The 23827-nt window shown below is 45.8% G+C and overlaps 1 protein-coding gene across 1 annotated transcript in view; it reads right to left on the reverse strand.

Annotated features, from left to right (window-relative positions):
• HAUS6 (HAUS augmin like complex subunit 6) overlaps window positions 1-23827 on the reverse strand; it is a 345826-nt gene that overhangs the window by 313144 nt on the left and 8855 nt on the right. Inside the window, exon 2 of the mRNA XM_029608783.1 lies at window positions 9882-9977. Within this exon, the coding sequence (XP_029464643.1) occupies window positions 9882-9977 (96 nt within the window). The remainder of the gene's footprint in view (window positions 1-9881; window positions 9978-23827) is intronic.

Below are 23827 nucleotides of genomic sequence, written 5' to 3' on the forward strand. Positions count from 1 at the left end.
AAACGTGATGACAGAGTGTGGCAATCACTTGGTCTGCTCTGTTGCAGATTGCAGTACTGTTTGACCTAAACTTGCATCTGCTGAAGTTTGTTGATCTAGGCAATAATGCATAGTAAATGTATGTAAGGAAGTCCAAGTAGCCGCCCTACAAATGTCTATGGGTTGTATGTTCTTGAGGTGAGCCCATGACGTCGTCAGGGCACGAACCTGATGAGCCTTTGGCTTGTGCGAGAGAGGCTTATTTTGTTTGTCGTAACAGAATTGAATACATTGGACTATCCAGCTGGATATGGTACGTTTCGAGACTGGTAGTCCTGGTGCCTTAGGATCGAAGGATAGAAACAGTTGCGATGGACGTGTTGAAGAGGTTGTCCTATTTCTGTAGTAAGCTAGCGCCCTTTTACAGTCCAGGGTGTGGAGCAACGCTTCCCTAGGGGTTGTATGGGGTTTTGGAAAAAACATCGGTAGTTCTATAGTTTGGTTAAGGTGAAATTGAGAAATGACCTTCGGTAAGAAGGAAGGGTGCGTTCTAAGTACCACCTTTTGATGAAAGAATTGTAAGTATGGTTCATAGTGTACCAGAGCTTGCAGTTCACTGACCCGTCTAGCTGAGGTGACTGCTACTAGGAATACAACTTTCCATGTAAGGAATTTCATATGCGCCGATTCCATCGGTTCAAAATGGGAAAGCATGAGTTGTTCTAAAACCTTATTGATATTCCAAGGAACCGCTGGTTTGGCAGTGGGGGGTCTAATGTGTAGTAGTCCTTTGAGGAAACGTGCAAGCAAAGGATGAGCTGCAATAGTGCCCTGATTATATGGCTTGTGGTAGGCCGCGATGGCACAGAGGTGAACTCTAATCGAAGCCGTGGCTAAGCCTGTTTCGAATAAGGTATGAAGATAGTCCAACAATTGTTGCGGTGAACAATCTATAGGTGATACGTGCTGGGCTACACACCATGTGGTATACCTTTTCCATTTGTAATGGTAATTGCGTCGGGTGGAGGGTTTCCTAAATTCTAGTAGGATACGTTGAGCGTTACGGGATACGTTTTGTTCTGTTAGCAACCACCTGTCAATCTCCACGCTGTTAAGTGGAGGGATGAATGCAGTGGATGTAAAAGAGCTCCCTGGTCCTGCAACAGGAGATCCGGTCAATGTGGAAGTCGCATTGGTGTGTCGCTGGAGAGATGCAGGAGGTAACTGTACCATGGCTGTCGTGGCCAGGCTGGTGCGATGAGAATCATTTGAGCATTGTCCGTTATGCATTTCTGAATTGTTCTGGTGATCAGGGGAATGGGAGGAAACGTGTATAGCAGACCCGACGACCACGGAATGAGGAAGGCATCCTGCGCCGTTCGGAACTTGCTTGGGCGAATGGAACAGAATTTGGGAAGTTGTGCATTGAGTTCTGTCGCAAATAAGTCCATCGATGGTGTTCCCATTCTGGCGAAGATACTGAGTACCACCTCCGGATTGAGGGACCATTCGTGGGGATGGAAGATGCGGCTTAATCTGTCCGCTCTCGTGTTTGCTATGCCTGGTAAGTAAGTGGCTTGGAGATGTATGCAGTGTTGATGTGCAAACTGGAATATGAGTAATGCTTCCTTGCATAGGGTCCAAGAGCCCGATCCCCCTTGCTTGTTGATGTAGAACATTGCCACTTGATTGTCCGTGTAGACCATGACTCCGTCCTTTTAGAAATTGCTGAAAAGCTTGGAGAGCGTTGCGAATTGCTTGAAGTTCCAGTAAATTGATTTGCATCATTTGCTCTGTTAAGGACCAGAGACCCTGCGTCTCGTGAATCTCTAGATGCGCCCCCCAGCCCTTTCGCGAGGCATCTGTTAGAACGGAGTTGTGCATGGGCTGTCTGAATAAGGCTCCTTTCGCCAGTGTGGACGGAAGGAGCCACCAAGCTATGTCCTTCTTCATTTCTGCGGTGAGGGTAATTGATTGTGCGAGTGGTTGGGAATGTTGACTCCATTGTCGTTTGAGTCCCCACTGTAGCCGTCTCATGTGTAACTTGGTATTTGGCACCAGAAAATTGGCCGCTGCCATGTGGCCTAGAACGACTAGGACTTGTCTGGCGGTCGTGGATGGTCTCGGTAACAGGTCGTTCAGTAGACGTCGCATTTGTGCTCGCCTGTCCTGTGGTAGATATGCCCTGGATTGGGTGGTATCCAGAAAAGCGCCTATGAATTGCAGCTGTTGTGTCGGTTGTAGGTGAGACTTCCGGAAGTTGACCACTAACCCTAAGTGGTGTAAACATTGAAGAATTTGATGGAGATGATAGAGAAGGCGATCCTGTGATGGAGCCACAACTAGCCAGTCGTCCAGATTAGGGAAGATTGTCATTCCCTGTTGTCTGAGATGAGCCACCACCACTACCATGCACTTGGTGAACACTCTGGGTGCCGCTGATAGGCCAAAGGGAAGTACTCTGTACTGGTAATGTTGGTGTTTGTAGCGAAAGCAAAGGTACCGCCAAGAAGAAGGATGGATTGGAATGTGAGTATATGCATCCTTCAGGTCGATGGAACACATCCAGTCGTTGGGTTGTAGTAAGGGTAGGATTGACTTCAGGGATACCATCTTGAATTTTTCCTTGATCAGGAATTTGTTGAGTTCCCTGAGATCTAAAATGGGTCTTAGGCCTTCTGATTTCTTGGGAATTAGGAAGTACGGGGAATAAAATCCTCGATTGTAGTTTTTCGTGGTTAGTTGTACGATGGCTTTCTCCTGACATAGGTGTAAGATCTCCTGTTGGAGTTGCGGATGATCCCGCGTAGTCCTGATGGAAGGAAACTGCGGAAGTTGTGGTTTTGTTTGAAATTGAAGACAGTAACCCTGACTCACAATGTCCAGTACCCATTGATCTGATGTTATTTGCTTCCAAACTGAAAAGCACGATTGGATTCTCCCTGGCGGTGGGAAGTGGAGTGATGGTGGCTTTATGCTCAAAAAGATGGTGTGGGTTTAGGGGTAGTCGATTGCTGTTGCGTTTGCTGACGTTGGGAACGCGGTTTGCCCCTTCGAGGGAGATGAGACGATTGTTGGTGAGGCTATTGTCTTTGATAAGGTTGGTACATTTGGTACGTCTGAGAGCGGTATCCCTGGTATGGTCTGAAAGGACGTCGTCCGTAAGACAATTTACGCTGGTAGGGGTAGAATCGTTTTGTTGGATGGTAAGTTGCTTGTGTGTGCAATGATTGTACCGCTAATGCCTCATCCTTGAGTTTACCGACTGTTTCCTGTAGTTTTGTTCCAAACAGGTTGTCCCCCGTACAGGGTAGATTGGCAAGTTTTTCATGGACATCTTCCCTGATGGAACTGGAACGGTGCCATGCTGTCCTGCGTGCTGCTATGGCCGTCGCGGAAGCTCTTGAGGAGGTCTCCATGCCCTCATAGACGGAGCGGAGGAGGGGCCTGGAGCACTCTTCCATGTCATGTAGGGTTTGAGGCAGTTGTTCTCCAGTGGTAGAAAGCAAGCCTTTAGTTGCTTGAATGCAATCATATAGGTATTGCACCATATAAAATTGGTGGTGCATGATGCGTGTGGTGAGCATAGCATTTTGGTAGATTTTCCTTCCTACCTCATCCAGGAATTTATGGTCTTTATTTGGTGGATAGGTTGCATGTAGTTTAGTTTTCTTAAACCGTTGCATAGCAGACTCTACAACTACTGATTCATGTTGTAGTTGTGGGAATGCATACGGGGTCTCTTTTTTGATTCTAAACTTGATATCCGATTTCCTGGATACTGCCTGTATTTTTTGAGGAGTCTCCCACGATTTCAAGAGTAAACGGTGAAGTAATTTGTGAGGTGGAAGTGTCGTAGGCTCTCCTGGAACATCAAAAATCTTTAACAACCCCAATGTTTCAGCTCTGGGGTCCGGTTCCTTCTTCCCGCGGCCCGGAAGAGGAAGTGGAGAGCATCGGGTGCCTGCGCGGGAAGACCCGCGCAGGCACGCTAGTGTCCGATGGGAAGAAGACTGCAGCGCGGCTCGGAGGAAAATGAAAATCTTCAACCGCGGCCGATGGGACTCCGCCTTCGCCTCCGCGAGGGCTGAAAATGAAGGAGGTTAGCGTTGGGAGGTGGCTGCTGCTGCCGCGAGTTCCCGGGGGGGAGAGAGAGAGTGAATGAATGAGCGAGCAAGCATGTGTGTTTGAGATCCTGTGTGTGTGAGTGAGAGATTGCATGTATGTGAATGATTGAGAGCCTGTATATGTGAAAGAGAGTATGTCTGTGATTGAGATCCTGCCTGTGAGAGAGAGAGCATGAATGTAAGTTTACCATTGGGAACCTGTATGTGTAAGTTTGTAATTGAAAACCTGTTTGTTTGAAAGAGTATGTGTGTATGATTGAGATCCTTTGTGTGTGAGAGAGATCATGTGTATGTATGATTAAGAGCCTGTGTGTATAAGTAAGAGAGAGATCATGTGTGTCTGTGTCTGATTGACAGCTGGTTTAGGTGATGGAGCATGTGAGTATGTGATTGAGAGCCTGTGTTTAAATGAGAGAGAGAGACCATGTGTGTCTGTGTGATTGAGAGCTGATTTAGGTGAGGGAGCATGTGAGTATGTGATTGAGAGCCTGTGTTTAAATGAGAGAGAGAGACCATGTGTGTATGTGTGTGATTGAGAGTTGATTTAGGTGAGGGAGCATGTGAGTATGTGATTGAGAGCCTGTGTGTAAATGAGAGAAAGAGAGGACATGTTTGTAAGCATGTGAATGAGAGTCTGTGTGTGAGAGAAAAAGACAGCATGTATTTATGTGATTGAAAGCCTGTGTGTGTGTAAGCGTGAAAAGATAGACAGCATGTGTGTAAATGTGTAATTAAGAGCCTATATAAGTGAGAGAGAAAAAACATTTGTATATGTGACTGAGAGCATGTGTGTATAGGTGTGTCATTGAGAGCCAGTGTGAGAGAGAGCGCTGTATGTGACTGAGAGAGGAGAAAGTTCCAAGCAAACCACCCCACCTCCTGCTAATTCAGAACAATCTCAGGACACCTGGATATCAAACGTTCCCAGGTATGCAGAGCAAAAAAATTTTTGTATCCTTATTATTTTTCATTACTGGATCTTTGTGTCTGCTATTTTGAAATATTTTGTTGGTATCTGGAAATGTTTTATATGAGTTTTTAATTATTGGATATTCCACTCATCAGCTGTTTCGAAATATGTTCTTTTTGTTAGTACAGTTTTACTGCTGATGATTTTATATTTCTTGATTTGTTTTATAAGGATGTGTGATGTTTCTTTTTTCCTTTGTTACACTGCATACAGAGACTCTGGCTTGTTGCAGTTTCCAATTCAGTTTTTGTCTGCATGCTTCTTGTTATGCGTTTTGGTCTCTTTATTCTATGTTAGGTGAGGGACAGCACGTGATTCAGGTGAGGTTTTCTGCTGGCGTGTAGTTTCTGTGTAGGACTCTATAGCAGACTGACTTGGTCCGTTTTCCTAATAGGAGATGTATTGGTGTCTTAAGGCCTGGTGTAATATTTTCAGAGACTTATTGTACTTTAAAAGTGTGATCTTACATAAAATGCACACATTTACTTGTATTTAGTTTTAAACATATTGTATGGCTCTCATGGAATTACATTTTAAAATATGTGGCGTTTATGGCTCTCTCAGCCAAAAAGGTTCCTGACCCCTGACCTAGACGTAGAAGGACTAATGTCCGTGGCCTTGTGAGGTTTAATTGCCGGTTCATTGTGTGGGTTTTGAATTTGTTTCCTTTTATGGAGACGAGTATGAGAGTCGGATGGACTATGAGTTCTCCTAGAACTGTGGGAAGACGAACTTGTTTTTCTGTGTTTAGAAGTCTGTGAAGTAGATCTGTGGGTATCCGTTCGCTTGCGTTTGTGACTAACCTCCTGTGGGACTGAAGCTCTCAGTCCTGACACTGAATATAACTCTGAACTTCCCTTCGTAGGGACCGTCACAAATGAACCTGTTGTAGGCAGTAGTTCCTTTTGTGTATGTGGTGTTATTTTCCTTTTGGACGTTTGCACGCCCGAGGGGTCTGGCGCCGGATGGCGCGGTGCTTTCGGGGCCGAATGGCGCGGTGTTTCCCGCTCTGCCTGCAGCTGTGGTCCTGATGTTGATCGAGGTGGAGTATGCGGCGCCGTGGGATGCAGTGGCTCCGGCGCTGACTGGCTCGTTGGTTTCGGCGCCACATGGCGCAGAGGTTCCGGCGCCGGCTTATGATGTTTCGGCGCCGAACAGCTCGGCGATTTCAGCGCCGTATGGTGTGGTGGTTTTGGTGCGTTATGGCGCAATTCTTGCGGCTCCTGCCCCGCCAACTCCCGAGGCATAGGGCGCGGTGTTACTAGCGGTCTTGGCGCCGTGTGGCGCGACCTTTCCTTTGGCGGTTTTGTATGTCCCGCCTCGTATGGCGCAGCGGACGGTGCCGACTTACTCTGTTTGTGTTCATGTGACCGATGAGGCGATCTTCCTCGCCTCAAGTCTCGGCTTGAAGTGGATTGACTTGATGATTTTCGGAGACCTAGGGTTGCAGGGCCCTGCTCCCCTGTTACCTGGCTGTCTGATAGAGCCTTTGGTGCCGAGCATTTTAACCTCTTCACCGGTCCCGGTGAAGAGTGGGCCTCCGACGGTTCAGGAGTGCTGAGTAGCTCACGCAGACGGTAGGCCCTCTGTCTTTTGGCTCTAGGCGACATTTTTGAACAGTGTTCGCAATTTGGGACATCATGTGCGCTACCGAGGCAACGGTAATACCGGTCATGGCCAACCGTGACCGACATCACCCAATTGCAGCGGCAGCATTTGAATCCTGACTTAGACATGAGGAGAAGTGGGCTCCGCGCGCGGAAGAAACAGACTGAGGAGAATCGATACTTCCTGTGCGGGAACACACGCGCAGCTGCAGAGGATACAAAAACCAACCTCTGCTTTATAAAGCTCCGCCTCCCGGACCTGATGGACAGATCCCATGACAGCATGGCTAATTCAGCCCTGCTATCGACGGGAAAAGATCATATCATATCAGTTTACAAGGAACAGGGGGTTATAACATTAACCTTAACATAGACGAAGATGCAAAAAAGTTACAATAAAACAGGGGTAATGGAACTGGGGAGACGAAGAAGCCAGAAGTAGAAAGGTAACTCGGTAACTATAGAAAAACAACTACAATGTCAGCGATGGCGTGTACTGAATACAGGACCTTAGAATATGCTTCTGTGGCATAGTTGAAGCAGGCCTAGGTTAGGGGAAGGCTTGCTACTCTGACCGCTGAGTTCAGGGCCCTTATTGGTAGCTTTTTGATTGTAATTTCCTTCCACCCCGCCATTGATGCAGAGAGCAGTGTTGGAGCTGCATCAAAAGTGAAGTATAAGGCTTAATGTTTGAGGGTAGCAACCATCATGTCGAGCAAGTTACCCCGATGTTTGTATACTCATACTGCTCAGATCAATGCCTTGTTAGATGTTCGCTGTATGTAACTCCTATTTCTTCATTCCCCCTGCCGTTGAAGCAGTGAGCTGCGCTGGATATGCATTCAAAGTGAAGTAACAGGTTTAAATTGGTTCGGGGTAGTAACTGCCACAACAAGCAAGCTACTCCCATGCTTATTAGTTTACTCAGACTGTGCTACCTTGTTGGTTATTGCCTGAAGGCAAATCCTCTTTCCCACATTTCCTCTTGCCATTGAAGCATAGAGCAATGTTGGTTGTTGCCTGATGCAAATCCTCTTTTCCACATTTATTTGCAGTTTTTATTTATTTATTTGCAGTTTTTATATACCTCACATCGGTTCACAATTAACAGAAACATTGCAGCTGTGCCAACTAGAACGAACATATGCAATAGTGCTTTACAATAAACTTGTTAAGGGGGGGGAGGGGAGAGAACAGTGGAACAATGAAAGGGAAAAATAAATAGTGGTACAAAGCAAATTGTTATCTCACTGAATTTATAAGTCTATAAATAAATAGAATGAATTTTATAAAACAATTGGAAAAGAGAAAAGCTGGGTATGAGAGAAAGAAATGGGATAGAAGTCTTATATACAATTGATATACATTTGCTCTTGCCGTTGAAACAGAGCAATGTTGGAGTCTCATTAACCGTGTGAACGTTTACTAAATTGGAATATGTAATTTGTGAGAATATTTAAGAGAATGCAATGTCATAACTTTGTTTTTGTTTAATTTATTTGTTTTTATGCTTGTAATCCACTTAGCATGTGCCATTATAGGTGATTTAGAAATTTAAATAAAATAAACCAAGTCTTAAAAAATGAGTCACAGACCAATTACAAAACCAAAAGAAACACCTCGCCACCACAATGGAGGACAGAGCAAGTATAGCAGCTCCCACCAAGTCATAAGCAGCATCTGCCAAGTAGGTCGCCCATGGCTCCATCTTTCATGGCAACCCCTTCCAGAGCTGCTTCCTGAATGTGCTGAGCCAAAACCCAGCTCTAGCCAGAACGCCACTACAGACAGACAAACAGCAAAACTAGAAGCTTCAAAAGCATGTTTGAGAACCAAGCCAATCCTACTGTCTTCTCCATCTTTGAGGGATGCACCTCTATCCACTGGGATCAGGGTCATCCTGATCACAGTACAAGCAAGCACATCATCCTTCACACACTCAGCCTCTCCGTCCCAGCACATTTAAGGGGTATAGTTTAGAATTAGCCTTGACCTCTTTAAAATTAGCCAGAGAATTCCATTCACCAGAAATTAACTACCTAATGAACCTGTGCAGCAGAAATGATTGGGAGGGTTTCCTCAAACCCTCCATGATCAGATCTTCCTCCAAATCTAGTACCTCTCCTTCTCTTGTCCTCCACAAAGACTGGGAGATCAAACCTAATTCCTCTTTATGGAAAAGGCTCACTATCAGTGAGTCACTCTCCTCCTCAAGGAGTATAATCCCCCAAATGCTCCTTGCTGTCCATAGGCTGATTCTGAAGCTCCAGAATCAGAGAACTCACCTCATGAGACAACCTCCAAAACTCACTTCCTCAGTCTCTTCTCCAAGTGCCCAGCTGGAGGCAATTGAGCAGAAGAGGAGATAGGGGCTCCAGGGTCAGCAGTCTACCCCATACAAAATGCCTGTTGCAGAGATTTTAAAATCTCTGGACACAGCACCAACCACTCCCCCAACTTGCCCATCACAGTACCACTTGAGCCTGAAGTCTTAATGCAGCTTCTACTGCTGCAGGAAGCTAGAGAAGCCCCACCTCCATGCCGATTCTTCCCTGCACATCCAAAATAGCCACCGTTCCTGCCATGGCAGAAGGCCTGCCAGCAGAACTGGCTGACTTTCTGAAAATGCCTCTGGGGAAATGATCAAGTTTCCCCAGAGGCATTTATTGGGGAAGATACTCTAGATAAATCAAGCTCACAATAAGCAATATACTTTACAAATCATCTATAACTAGTCTATTCAACCAAGCTTTCAGAAATGAAGATACTATCCAAATTAACAATTACAAATAAATCAAGCAATACTAAAACTTGATCTCTGGAAAACTTTACTAAGAGGTTTAGTTTATCTTAGTTTAAGTTAAGCCCATAAAAACCTCCACAACCTTTGGCAACTCAGTTCTATTTGCTAATTATTGTGCTATTTCCATTCTTACACCACATGCCATCTCCTTCAAAATCTTTCTTCTCCCAAAAGTAAAGAAAATGCAGACTAGGTGATACAATGTCTTGAATCTAGAAAGCATCAAAGAGACAATACTGCTAATTTATTTATTACAAGGATGTGTATTTATCACAAGGATCAGAGCAAGATACAGGATTAGCTGAATAATTTATACAGACCATATTTTAGTGCTAGATATCTAAAACAAAGGGCATATGTTACAGACCAGTATTTATTGCCAAATAAGTCCTTACCTGAAAGTCTCTTTACACCGTGAATTATCCAGTTTTGAAAACAAGAAGTGTGCAATCATGGAGAAAGCATCCTTGTTTGGCTTGTCAAACATATTCCTAATTTTGAAACATATACAACAATAAGTCAGTAAGAATACGGTCTTCCAATCAATTTAACCCAGAAGTACTCTAAAAGTTTAAGAAAACATTGCTAAACATATAAGAATCAGTGACAAAAACATTTTCAAAAGATACTCTTTTGTAAATAAAAAGTAGTGTTCAAGTAACATACTATATTTAAACACTAAACCAATAACTGCATTTAGATTTTTCAGTATTGCTGCTTCCAGTTTTGAAAATAAGAAACCTCAACAGTTCTACTACATGGCTGCAATAGGAAAATTAGTTCTTACCTGTTAATTTTTGTTCCTGTAGTACCACAGATCAGTCCAGATAGTGGGTTGAGCCTCCTTTCCAGCAGGTGGAGACAGACTAAAACTTGCAGGATGACCTATATCAGGACAGAGCCTATCCTTTCACCCTTCAGTATAACGTACGTCAAAGCAGAAAACAATAAAACCAAGAATAGGATCAAGCAAGTAACCAAAAGCTCAATGGAGCAACCATAGAATAATGTAGAAGCATAGTATACCTATACGCTCTTGCATAAACTTGGTATAAAATAACCACCAAGGCTTCCAGTGTAAATGCTCAGTAATCTTGCACCAAGGAAAATATGAAATCTGCAGACCTGCAAGAAAACAAGCTTCGAGAGGACAGAAGACAGACAGGGAAGGGCTTCTGCCCTGATCCGTGGTACTACAGGAACGAAAATTAACAGGTAAGAACTAATTTTCCTTTCCTGTACGTACCTGGATCAGTCCAGACAGTGGGATGTACCAAAGCTTCCCTAAACTGGGTGGGACCGAGACAGTCCCGCTCGAAGCACTTGCCGCCCAAAGGAACCGAACACCGGAGCGTGTACATCCAGACGGTAGTGCCGAGCAAAAGTGTGCAGAGACGTTCAAGTGGCAGCCCTGCAAATCTCCTGTGGAGAGACAGACTGACTCTCCGCCCAAGAAGTAGCCTGAGAACGCAGAGAATTGGGCTTTCAGACCCTCAGGAAGTGGACGACCCTGACAAAGATATGCCGAGGAAATGGCTTCCTTCAACCACCGCGCAATCGTGGTCTTAGAAGCCTGTTTACCCCGGTTGGGACCACTCCAAAGGACGAAGAGATGGTCCGAAACGTGAAAGTCATTGGTGACTTGAAGATAACTAAGCAAGCCTCGCTTGACATCCAGTCGACGGAGGTTGCCCCCAGCCGTACCCGCAATCTCCTCCGGAGAGAACGTGGGGCGTTCCACCGACTGGCTGACGTGAAAAGCGGAGACAACCTTAGGCAAGAAGGAAGGAACCGTCCTGAGAGAGACCCCGGAATCAGAAAAACGCAAGAAGGGCTCCCAACAAGACAGCGCCTGAAGCTCGGAAATACGACAAGAAGAGGAGATAGAGACTAGAAAGCCAGTCTTAAGAGTAAGATCCTTGAGTGTAGAGTGGCGAAGAGGCTCAAAGGGAGCCGCACAGAGACCAAGAAGGACGAGGTTGAGACTACAAGATGGACACGTGGCCCGAGAGGGAGGGCGGAGGTGTCTAACGCCCCTCAGGAAACAAATGACGTCCGGGTGAGCAGCCAAGGCATGACCATCCACCCGACCCAGGAGAGAGCCAAGCGCAGAGACTTGAACGCGTAAGGAACTGAAGGAGAGACCCCTAGAGAGACCCTTCTGAAGGAAAGAAAGAACCAAAGGAATTGAGGCGGAGCACGCCGGGACGCCCGCCTCCGTACATGCGGACTCAAAGACCTTTCAGATGCGCACATAGGCCAGAGAAGTCGACTGCTTCCGGGCTCGCAGCAAGGTGGAGATGACCTCCTCCCTATAACCTCTGCGTCTCAGGCGATGCAGTTCAAAAGCCAGGCCACTAGACAGAAGCGATCGGCCTGGTCAAAAAATACAGGCCCCTGCCGGAGGAGACGAGGGAGATGACTGAGGCACAGGGGCCCGTCCACCGCTAGATTGATGAGATCCGCGAACCACGGCCTTCGCAGCCATTCGGGAGAAACGAGAATCACCAGACCCCGGTGGAGTTCGATTCTCCTGAGAACTTTCCCTACCAGAGGCCACGGGGGGGGGGGGGGGGGGGAACACTTACAGAAGCACGTCCGCCGGCCGAGGGAGAGCCAGAGTGTCCACGCCCTCTGCGCCGTGTTCCCTCCAGCGGCTGAAGAACCGATTGGCTTTGGCATTGCGCAGAGTCGCCATGAGGTCGAGTTGAGGAGGACCCCACCTGTCCACTATCAGAGCCATGGCCGCATTCATGAGTTCCCATTCTCCCGGATCGAGCGACTGCCAGCTGAGGAAGTCGGCTTGAAAATTGTCTTTTCCGGCGATGTGAGAGGCCACAAGGCATTGTAGGTGACGCTCCGCCCAAGCGAGTAGGCGGCTGGCTTCTAAGGCTACCAGGGGACTGCGAGTGCCCCCTTGGCGATTGATGTAGGCGACTGTGGTGGAGTTGTCGGACAGGACTCGTACCGCCTTGCCACGGATCAGAGGAAGGAACTCCTGAAGGGCCAGGCGGACCGCCAAAGTTTCCAGCCGATTGATGTGCCAGCGCGACTGAGTCTGGGACCATGTCCCCTGGGTGGACTGAGATAGGCAGACCGCACCCCAGCCCAACAAGCTGGCGTCCGTGGTTACCATCGTCCACTGTGGAGCTTGAAGAGGCATCCCAGGTAGGAGATGAGGAAGGGACAGCCACCACTGTAATTCGTCGGCAATAGACTCCAAGAAGGGAAGGACTACGTGGAACTGCTCAGACACTGGTTGCCAACGAGACAGCAAAGCTTTCTGTAATGGACGCATATGAGCAAAAGCCCAGGGGACCAGATCGATGGTAGAAGCCATGGAGCCCAGGACTTGGAGATAATCCCGGGCCGTCGGTGAAGATAGCGCAATCAAATCCTGAACCTGACCGATCAGTTTGAGGGCTCACGCCCGAGGTAAGAAAACCTTGCCTACTCGGGTGTCGAAGTGTGCTCCCAGAAATTCCAACTCCTGGGAGGGCTAAAGCTTGCTCTTGGAAAAGTTCACTATCCACCCGAGAGAGGCAAGTAGTTCCAGGACTCGATCCACCCCCCGCCGGCAAGAGGTCTCCGACTTGGCCCTGATGAGCTAATTGTCCAGATAGGGATGGACGAGAATCCCTTCCCGGCGCAAGGCCGCAGCCACTACTACCATTAACTTCGTGAAGGTGTGAGGAGCGGTCGCGAGAAGCAAGGAACTCTCCTGGACGGACCGCCGCAATGACCGCCCGCAGGGTTTCCATGCGAAAGTGGGGGATCTTGAGGGCCCGATTGACCCTCGAGGTCCAGGATTGGGCGGAAGGAACAGTCCTTTTTGGGCACGGTGAAGTAAATAGAATACTGGCCGGCGCCAATTTCCCTTTCTGGGACTGGGACCACCGCCCCCAGATCCAGAAGCTTGGAAAGAGTCTGGACCACCGCGTCCCTCTTGGCCCGATCGCAAGGTGAGAACAGAAAGAGATCTGGAAGTTCCCTGACGAGGTCGAAAATGTACCCGTCTCTGAAAATGTCGAGGACCCACTGATCCGAAGTGATTTTGACCCATTCCTCGAAAAACAGGGAGAGGCATCAGCCGAGGTAAGGGACAGAGGGATGGGCCGGCTGAACTTCATTGTGTGGCAGGTTTAGTGGTGGTACGCATGGGCTGGCCCTCACAAAAGGGCTGCCTGCCACGAAAGGACTGCGACCAGGACTGCGCACGAGAGACCCCCTAGGAGTACCGCCCCGCCCTCGAGAAGCGAAGCGACGCTGACCCCTGAAGCGAAAGCGACAGGCCGCGAAGGACCCAGAAGCCTTAGGGCGGTCCTCTGGAAGTTTATGGACCTTGTCGTCAGCCAAGGAGTCCATAAGCTTGTCGAGGTCCTCGCCAAAGAGCATCTTACCTTTGAAGGGAAGCGTGCCCAGCCGGGTCTTCGAGGACTGATCAGCCGACCTGTGGCGAAGCCAAAGGAGCCTCCGGGCAGCCACTGCTGAAACCATCGCCTTTGCCTGGACACGGACCAAATCGTAGAGGGTGTCGACACGTAAGCGATTACCGCCTCCAGACGTTCGGCCTGTTCTGCCTCATCTGGCGGAAGCTCCCAGGTGCAGAATAACTGTTGGACCCTCTGGAGGCCTGCCCGCATCATGAGGCTGCTACAGCAAGACGCCCGAACCCAGAGGGCCAGGACGTCGAAGATGCGCTTCAGGTGAGCCTCCAGCTTACGATCTTGCGAATCCTTTAGGGCCGTGGAACCTTCCACCGGGATCGTGGTGTGCTTGGCCACTGCAGAAACATACGAATCCACTGATGGATATCGCAACAGCTCCAAGCCCTCTTCCGGGAGGGGATAGAGTTTATCCATCGCACGCCCCACCCGGAGCGAACCCTCAGGAGCCTCCTATTCCCGTAGGATAAGGAGCTTAAGCATGGGGTGGAAGGGAAAGGCCAAGGCCGGAGCCCTCCCAAAACAGGGTTCATATCCTTAGGAAGTGAGGCCATGAGATTATCCACGGAGGGACTCTCCAGACCCAGCTCCTCCAAAACAAAAAGGGAGTAGGGGCTCTAGCTCCTCCTTACGAAAAAGACGAAGGGCTCTGGGGTCATCCCCCTCTAGGGGGTGGCATCTGCAGCATTGGGTTCAAAACCCTCTCGGCAGCCAGAGGGGGAACGAGGCCCAGAGAGTGTCGGTCCCCACACCTGGAAGCGTACACGGACTCAGGACTAAGCAGGGAACCCCCTCCTGCAAAAGGGAACAAGCCCCCCTGAGCCGGGCAAGAGCTGGGAGACTGACGTCTCCCACACAAAAAGGCACTAAAGAAGGCAAAAATTCCTTCAGAGATTCACTTTCTATAATTTTTAAAAAACAAGAACCAAAAGAAGCACTTGCTTGAACCTAAAGAGAATAAAGAGGCTGACTAGCCTACAGCATATACGCAGATGATGTACAGATCCTCATCCCCATCAACAATTCCCTATCTAACGCTCTAAAAATTTGGGATGTGGCTCTTCTAGAAATAAAAAAACTACTTACTGAGAACTTCCTAGCAATCAACACTACGAAGACAGAGCTCCTCTTCATCTCACCTCACAACAACATCTCCGCTAACCCTACGCTACCTTCACCATCGGACTCCCTCAATTTACAGCAAGTCCGCAGCCTTGGCGTTATCATTGATAATCACTTCTCCTTAAAGAATTTCATCACGGCCACAATCAAAAACGGTTTCTTCAAGCTACATACTCTAAAAAGAATTAAACCGCTTCTTCATCCACATGACTTCCGGACAGTGTTACAAGCTACAATATTGTCAAAACTGGACTACTGTAATGCCATACTACTAGGTCTCCCCAAAAACACAATACAACCATTACAGATGCTACAAAATGCTGCTGCACGCCTACTCACTAATTCTCACCGCCATGAACACATTACACCTGTTCTCATGTTCCTTCACTGGCTTCCTGTAGCATCTAGAATCTTATTCAAAGTTCTCTCCCTCATACATAAATCGATCCATAACCAAGATATGCAATGGTTCTCCGATCATTTTATTTTCCGCCAAACAGACCAATAAGAAAAATGCACCAAGCCAAACTCACCTCTTCTACAATTAAACATATCAAGCACGTCGCTACAAGAGACTGCACATTCACTATTGCCGGGACCAACATCTGGAACAAAATGCCCACAGACCTGCGTCTCGAACCCTGCCATAAGAAATTTAAGCAAAACCTCAAAACATTGGCTGTTCGAACAAGCTTACACTCAATGATCCTCTCCTCTTCTGAAATGCCGATTACTTTTCCTGTTCTCCCTGAATCATTGCTACACGCCGATTTTATCCTTCTCACTGCTAATTTTGACTTTATTGGCCTCTGAACTACCATTTTTTATTATTAGACTTGCCATTAACTAGGGAATATGATCACCATTGGTTTATTGTATTTGTTTTTATTTTGTTATTTTGATATATATCATGTCCACTTTATTTCAATTTGTCTGTAAAACCTGTTGCTGAATTATTGTTTATTGTAAACCGAGGTGATGTTTTTAACGTGCCACGGTATATAAAAAAATCACTAAATAAAATAAATAAAAATACAGCAGAGAACCAAAGGGGAGATGCTGCACCTGCTGGGAGACAGACGAATACTGAAGGGTGAAAGGATAGGCTCTGTCCTGATATAGGGCATCCTGCAAGTTTTAGTCTGTCTCCACCTGCTGGAAAAGGAGGCTCAACCCACTGTCTGGACTGATCCGGGTACGTACAGGAAAGTGTCTATAAGGACTCCAAGGTCTTTTACCTGGATGTCAACTTCTAATATAAAACCCAGCATTGTATACCTATAGTTGAGTTTTTCTCTGTGAACATCACTTTGCACTTTTAAATTTCATCTGCCATTCAGATGTCAAGTACCCTAGCCTTACAAGGTCCTTCTACAGATCCTTGCAATCCACTGTTTTAACAACTTTATATCTGCAAATCTGATCACCTCACTTATTTCCCTTTACCAAATTTATGAATATGCTAAACAGCACAATTCCCGGTATCGATCCCTGTGGTATTCCACTACCTACTTTTCTCCATTTGGGAAAAGGAGCATTTAGTGTTATTCTCTGTGTCCTGTCTTTTAACCAGTTATCAATCCACAATAGGGCAGTTTCCTATCTCATAACTTTAATTTCCTAAGCCTCATGGGAACTTTGTCAAATGCCTTCTGAAAATCTAAATATACATCAACTGGATTACTTCTCTCTCTATGCTTATTTACACCTTCAAAAAAGAAATCTAAAAAAAAGATTTGGTAAGGCAAGACTTCCATTTGCTAAAAGTATGTTGACTCTTCCCCAATAACTCATGTATCGATATGAGCATGGATTTAGATTTTAAAAAGAACTTCTAAAATTTTAAACAGCACCAATGTCAGGCTCACTGAAGCCTTTTTAAAAAAAAAAAAAAAAAAAAAAGAGTGGCGTCACATAGACCACCTTCCAGACTTTAGCTACTGTGGCTATATTAGAAGATAGGTAACATTAATAGCAATAAGTTTGCAATTTCATGTTTGAGATGTTCAGAAATCTGGGGTGATGTGTTTACTCTTTAGTTCGTCAGTTTGATCCATTACATCCACCATTATAACAGACTGGTTTTAGTTATTCAGAATCACCACCATTAAAGAATGTTTCAGGTGTAGGTATGTTCCCAAAATCCTCCTCAGTAAAGAGAGAGAAAGAATTCAGTTTTTCTGCTATTTACTTATCCTCCCTTAGGACCCCCTTTTACCCAGTCATCTAGCAGTCCAAATGACTCCCTCACAGGTTTTTTTGCTTCAATTATTATTAGTTTTTGTTTCTATGACAAGTTTCTTCTCATTCTCTAGGCCTACCTTACTACTGTTTAAAATCCAACTTGCCAGTGCTTATGTTCTTACCTGTTTTTTCCATGTGGGTTCACTTTCCATTTTTTGAACAATGCTCTTTAGACTTTAAAGGCCTTACCGTGGTAGCAGTCCTTTGGTCTTCCCTTCAACCTTTTTTAATGCATGGAATACATTTTATCTGGGCTTCCAAGGTGGTATTTTTAAACAGTACCCACACCTCATGCAAACATTTGCAACCAATTTTTAGTTTTTTTCTAATTTCGTTCTATCAATCTCCCTTTTTAAAAGTTGTATCCTACAGCAGTGGTTAATGTCCTCCCTCCAGTGATGTCATCAAATTTGAATGCATTACGATCACTATTGCTTAGTGGCCCCACCATAGTATTCCCTGCACCAGGTTGTGAATTCCATGGAGGTCACCACCAAAAATACTTGCCCCTCACCTTGGTTCTAGAACCAGCTGCTTCATGAAGCAGCCATTTAGGACATCTAGAAACTTAACCTCTCTAGCATTTCCCAATGAGACATTGAGCCAATTAATGGGGTAATAAATCTATTATTGTGTGCCAAATGTATTTGCCTTTCTAATTTCAGCTAGCAATTGATAGTCTGCTTCTTAATCTTGGCCAGGTGGACAGTAGTATACACTCATTGCTATACTCTTGCCCGTCACAAATGGAATTTCTATTCATAAGGATTCCATTGTGCAATTTCTTTCCTGCAGGATTTTTAACAATTGCGATTCTATGCCATCCTTTGTATATATATAGTGCTGCCCCTCTACAAATCTGATCAGCTACAATACATTAATATAAATGTATACCCTGGTATCAGTGTCTTATTGGTTGTCCTCCTTCCATCACATATTTGAACTGCCCATAGTATATAGCCTCATATAATGCTATTCATTCTGGAGTTAATACTCAAAGCCATTTAGCTGGATAACTCGGAAGTTATCCAGCTAAATGTCAACTTTTTGAATACTGGGGCATTTATCTGGCTAAAATTTCCTTAAGGAAAATGCCCCACAATAAGCAGAAAGCCAGACTAAGGGAGAATATAACCAGTTCTCCCTTACCTGGCCTAACTGCGGATTGAAGAGTTCTTCGGTGCGATGCCAGTTTTAACTCCCGCAGTGATGGCCGTCACAGCGGTAGATGTGGAGCGGAAGTCTCCACTGCTGGCCAACGAGATTTCTCTAAGCCCGGGAGTGCCGGCAACACCATCTCCTCCTCGTTATGGCCTCGCAAATGCGTTGGATCGACCGGAGAAACTACATGAAGTCCTGAGCACATCGACTGGAAGAGGCTGAGTCCCTCACTCCGCGAAATGCGGGAGATGAGGTTGCAGCCAGGGCATATAGGGTGCCCGAAATGGAAGACTGTTGGTGCTGTTAGTTACTCTTCCTTCGGCCTTGGTAAAGGCCATTTCCGATGGCTCAGGTGGAGTAGTGCCTAGAGGAAAGGTCATTAAAACCCAGGTTGGTAAATTTCACCTTATAAGACCCCCTGTTATAACGCTGGACGTTCTCTGGAATGCACTGGTTAATTTGGAATCTTCGATTATTAGTTTAACCTCCGTAGTTATGGACACTAATAAATGTCTCCAGAATAGCTCTAACAAAATACTGGTACAAGAGTCAAAGATACTGAAGCTGGAGTCTCGTTTGGACACAATGGAAAAGGTACAAACACAACTAGTACAATTTGTAATAATTTCTTCTAAGAAGGTTGAGAACATTGAGAATGGATTGCGCTCACTTAATTTGAGAGTTCTTAATTTTCCCATAGTAAAAAAAAATTGCTCCAATAGAATTATTTCTGAATTACATCTTTCAGACTCTCAAGGTTCCAAGTTCACTAATGCCTGTAATTACTAAGGCATATTTTTTGCCTCAAGTTCAACCTGAAGATGTTATAGAGATGATCCATTCTTGGAATTGTCATTAGATTTAACTAATTTTCTTCAAGATTCTTTACAATGGAGATCAAACAGTGTGGAACTTTACTGGCGACCTTTGCTTTTCCTGCAGATCGTGATATTACCTTGCATCTTTTCCTGCATAATCGATCATTGCTGTTTTATGGTCAGAAGCTGTGGATGTTCCCTGATTTAACCAGGGTCACAACTTTGCCGAAAGACATTTCCTGCCTTACATCCAGAGGTTATATCTTTGTTATCCGTATAAATGTTCTGTAAAAACTGATGTCAATTACCTTTTTTTTTTTTTTTTTTTTTTAGCAATCTCAACTAAGGGTGCTTCTTGACTCTCTATCCTGAATGTACCAGCAAAGTTAGTATCTGGCTTTATTTCTCAGTATTTCCTCTCTCTTTGTTTCCTGCTCTTGCTCCTTTCCTTGTCCCGTCCCCCCCCCCCCCCTTTTTTTTTTTTTTTTTTACACATTATATGGAGGTAGAAGTACTTGTTTCATCCTTTTCTATCTTTTATGAGTAAATGATTTATTTTTATTATTTCTATATATCTTATTATTCCATGCAAGAGATTCTTGTATGTATATATTTTTAAATTGCATAAAAATAAAATAAAATCTAACAGATTAAAAAAAAAAAAAAAAGCATTCCAGGTGGGTCTAACTTAGCCAATTTTCAGTTGTTTCTAAGTCATCTGGACAACTTTAGGATTGCCTCACTGCAGGACTAAAGTTATCCAGCCTTGTGTTCCTGGATACACTGGGAACCCCTAGCACAACCTCTCATCCTAAAGAAGCATGGCATCTGCTTCTTATCCTTTGGCAACCAAGGAACCAGGAACTTGCCCCACTTATTGGCCATTTTCTCCAACTTGCTCCCAGACAAGGGCGAGCCTTTAAAGGGCAACTACATAAAAGTTAGCCTTGGAGGTCGCATCGGCCAACCAATTTCTCAATATTAACTGACACCTGGCTGCTATTACCGCTTGTCAGTTGAGCGTCCGTTTCCTGCACCCGACTGCCGTTTTGTTTTGTTTTTTGTTTGTTTGGTTTTGGGTTTTTTTTGGTTTGGTTTTTTTTTTACTTTTAGTTTTGTTTTTCCTCCTTCTTAATATCGTAACGATATTACGTAGGAGGCAGTACAGAAAAGCAGGTTTTTTTCTGCTTTTCTGTACTAGTTTTAAGAGCACTCTGCTATTAACGCCTGTTCCAGACAGGCGTTAATTTCTTTTTTTTTTGTAATTAAAGTTTTTTTTATTAGTCAAAACAGGTCAAACAGTGAACCGTACAAGGTACAATACTGATGCAACAGAGTAAGTACAATACAATGTCAAAGAAACATAACAGCCGTCTTGATTAGGGTATCAACCTATACATGTAGTAGCAGAATCAAAAGCTATGTAATGATTCACTCTCTTAAGCTTTATCCAAAACAATTTATTGTTTCCCCGACCCCTCCCCCCTGCCTCCCTTACATACCACATATATCTGTTTACAAATAGCAATTACTGGAGAAAACTAAGAGTCTTGGACCATACCATATGCCTAGCCCTCTGGCATAATGAAACTAATTGTTAGTTAAGGCTGCCGGCAGTGCTGGGGTGCATGAGTCCTGAGAGGACTTCCATAGCTAATAAGGTTGCCATGTCTTTTCAAATTTATGGATACTTGTGTGTTTGTAGGCCTTGATTTTAGATAAAAAAAATATTTTATCCACCTTTTGACTGCTTTTATTGGTACCCTCGAAGACTTCCAGTGTTTTGCTATTTCACAGCGGCTAGCTGTCAAAATATAGGGGCGGATTTTAAGAGCCCTGCTCACCTAAATCCGCCTAAATCCAGGCGGATTTAGGCGAGCAGCGCCCTGCGCGCCGGTGCGCCTATTTTACATAGGCCTACCGGCGCGCGCAGAGCCCCGGGACTCGCGTAAGTCCCAGGGTTTTCAGAGGGGGGCGTGTCGGGGGCGGGCCCGATCCGTGCAGCGTTTTCGGGGCGTGTCGGGAGCGTTTCGAGGGCGGACCCGGGGGCATGGTTACGGCCCGGGGCGGTCCGGGGGCGTGGCCGCGCCCTCCGGACCCGCCGCCAGTTTGCGTCCCGGCGCGGTAGCGGTCCGCTGGCGCACGGGGATTTACGTCTCCCTCCGGGAGGCGTAAATCCCCCAACAAAGGTAAGGGGGGGGGTTTAGACAGGGCCGGGCGGGTGGGTTAGGTAGAGGAAGGGAGGGGAAGGTGAGGGGAGGGAGTTAGAGAATTCCCTCCGAGGCCGCTCCGATTTCGGAGCGGCCTCGGAGGGAACGGAGGTAGGCTGCGCGGCTCGGCGCGCGCCGGCTATACAGAATCAGTAGCCTTGCGCACGCCGATCCAGGATTTTAGCGGCTACGCGCGTATTTACTAAAATCCAGCGTACTTTTGTTGGCGCCTGATGCGCCAACAAAAGTACGCCAAATCGCGCTTTCTGAAAATCTACCCCATAATGAGCTAGTCTATTATGATCGACCGTGATCCCTGGGATTTTAATATCTAGTAACGCCTGGGCTGGCGTGGGTGCGACCAACCCCGGAATCATTTCCCCCATCCATTGGAACATCCCCTGCCACACATCTTGAATAATTGGGCAATCCCACCACATATGGAAAAAAAGTACCCACAGTTGCACAAGCCCGCCAACATTTATCTGAGACGTATGGTGTGAATTTATGTAATTTGAGAGGGCATAAATACCAGCAGTATAAGAGTTTGTTAGAGTTTTCTAAGAGGGAAGTGGCAATGTACCCTCTTCCCATTCCCCAGGTGACCATTCTAGCTGTAGATCCCTCTCCCAGGCCTTCTGAAAGGCTGGTGTGGGCTCGTCCCACGATGCCAATAACTGATATAGCATGGAAAGTACCTTTTTGAAACTATTTGCTTTTCTACAAACCTTTTCAAATTCAGACATGCCTAAGTTGAGGTGTTTATAAATCACACTAGCTCGTGCAAAATAGGCTAGTTGCGCATAAGGGTAAGCTGCTGTCTCAGGTAATGCAAATGCTGGTTGTAAGTCTAAAAAAAAAAAAAAAGACATTTTCTGTGGTCCCCAAACATGCTCCCAGGTCCAAATTCCCTGCTGCTTCCACACTTAGAAAGCCACATTCTCAAAACCAGGTGTAAACGCTTTATTTGCATACAAACTGGTGCTAGCATGCTATGCCCTCTGTCCCAACAGACGAGTCCCATACCGATGCCGTAAGTCTAGAGAAAGGAGGGTAGATGGGGGAAGTTTGGTTCCCGGCTCAACAAGCCAGGTCCCTCTGGGCTGCCACAAAAGACTACAAAGTTGAACATGCCCAAGCATTTCCTGAGTTGTTTGCACCCATTGTTTGGGCTGCTGTGTGTTGTGCCAGTCAACCAGCCTCTTAAATTGGGCAGCCCAGTAGAATCTGGAACATTAAGTCCCCCCTGAGTTTTAGGTTGGAAAAGCACCCGCCAAGCCACCCTTGGCTCCGCCCTGCCCAAATAAAGGTCATACATTTCCTCTGCCATTGCGTTAAAAGTGGTGCTGGGATCTTAACAGGTAGTTTCTGAAAAAGGTATAGAAGTTTTGGTAGAATTGTCATTTTGAAGACCGCCATTCAACCCATCCAAGAAATGTGGTACCGGCTCCATTCCTCCATGTCTTTAGATAATTTAGTCCACAAGGGTGTATAGTTTATGGAGAACAAGTCCTGGGTGGCATTGAGCTGTACTCCCAAATACTTTATCTGCGCTTTTGCCCACTTAAATTATTACCATCCTTCTCAGGTGGGATGGTAATATTAAGTATCTTGGATTTCTCCCAGTTAACTCGGAACCCCGATACACTACTAAAGGCCTCCATTTCCCTAGTCAAATGCATAAGGGAGAGTTCAGGGTTAGTAAGCGTGAGTAAAATATCGTCTGCATACAGGTAAAGTTTGGTGGAGATCTATCCTATGGTCAACCCGGTGACATCGTTACGTTGAATGTTAATTGCAAAGGGTTCGAGGAAGAGGGCAAACAGTAACGGTGATAAGGGGCAACCCTGCCTAGTCCCCCTGCCCACCGTGAAAGTAGGTGAATAGCCACCATTAATCTTAAGACACACCTTAGGTGCACTGTATAGCTGACATAGCCATTGGAGATAAGGGGCCCCAAATCCCATCCTTTCCATAGTATGAAAAAGGTAAGGCCAATGCACCATATCGAATGCCTTTTCGGCATCGATGGACAGTGCTATAGTGGGTATATTGTGTTTTTTTGCATACCAAATATTGTCAAGGATTTTGTGGACATTATCAGCCATTGTTCTCCCAGGGATAAATCCCGCCTGGTCTGAATGGACCAACTCAGCTATAAAACAATTCAAACGATTTGCAAGAATTTTCGCCAATAGTTTAACATCGATATTCAGGAGAGATATGGGCCGGTATGATCCGCAAAGTGCCGGATCCCTACCTGGTTTTACCAGAAGAATAGTGATCCCCGCCGTATTATCTTGTGGCGATAGGTTGGTTCCCATTCTCAAAGAATTAAAAA

The sequence above is a fragment of the Rhinatrema bivittatum genome, chromosome 1, assembly GCF_901001135.1.
Source record: "Rhinatrema bivittatum chromosome 1, aRhiBiv1.1, whole genome shotgun sequence".
Taxonomy (NCBI): domain Eukaryota; kingdom Metazoa; phylum Chordata; class Amphibia; order Gymnophiona; family Rhinatrematidae; genus Rhinatrema; species Rhinatrema bivittatum.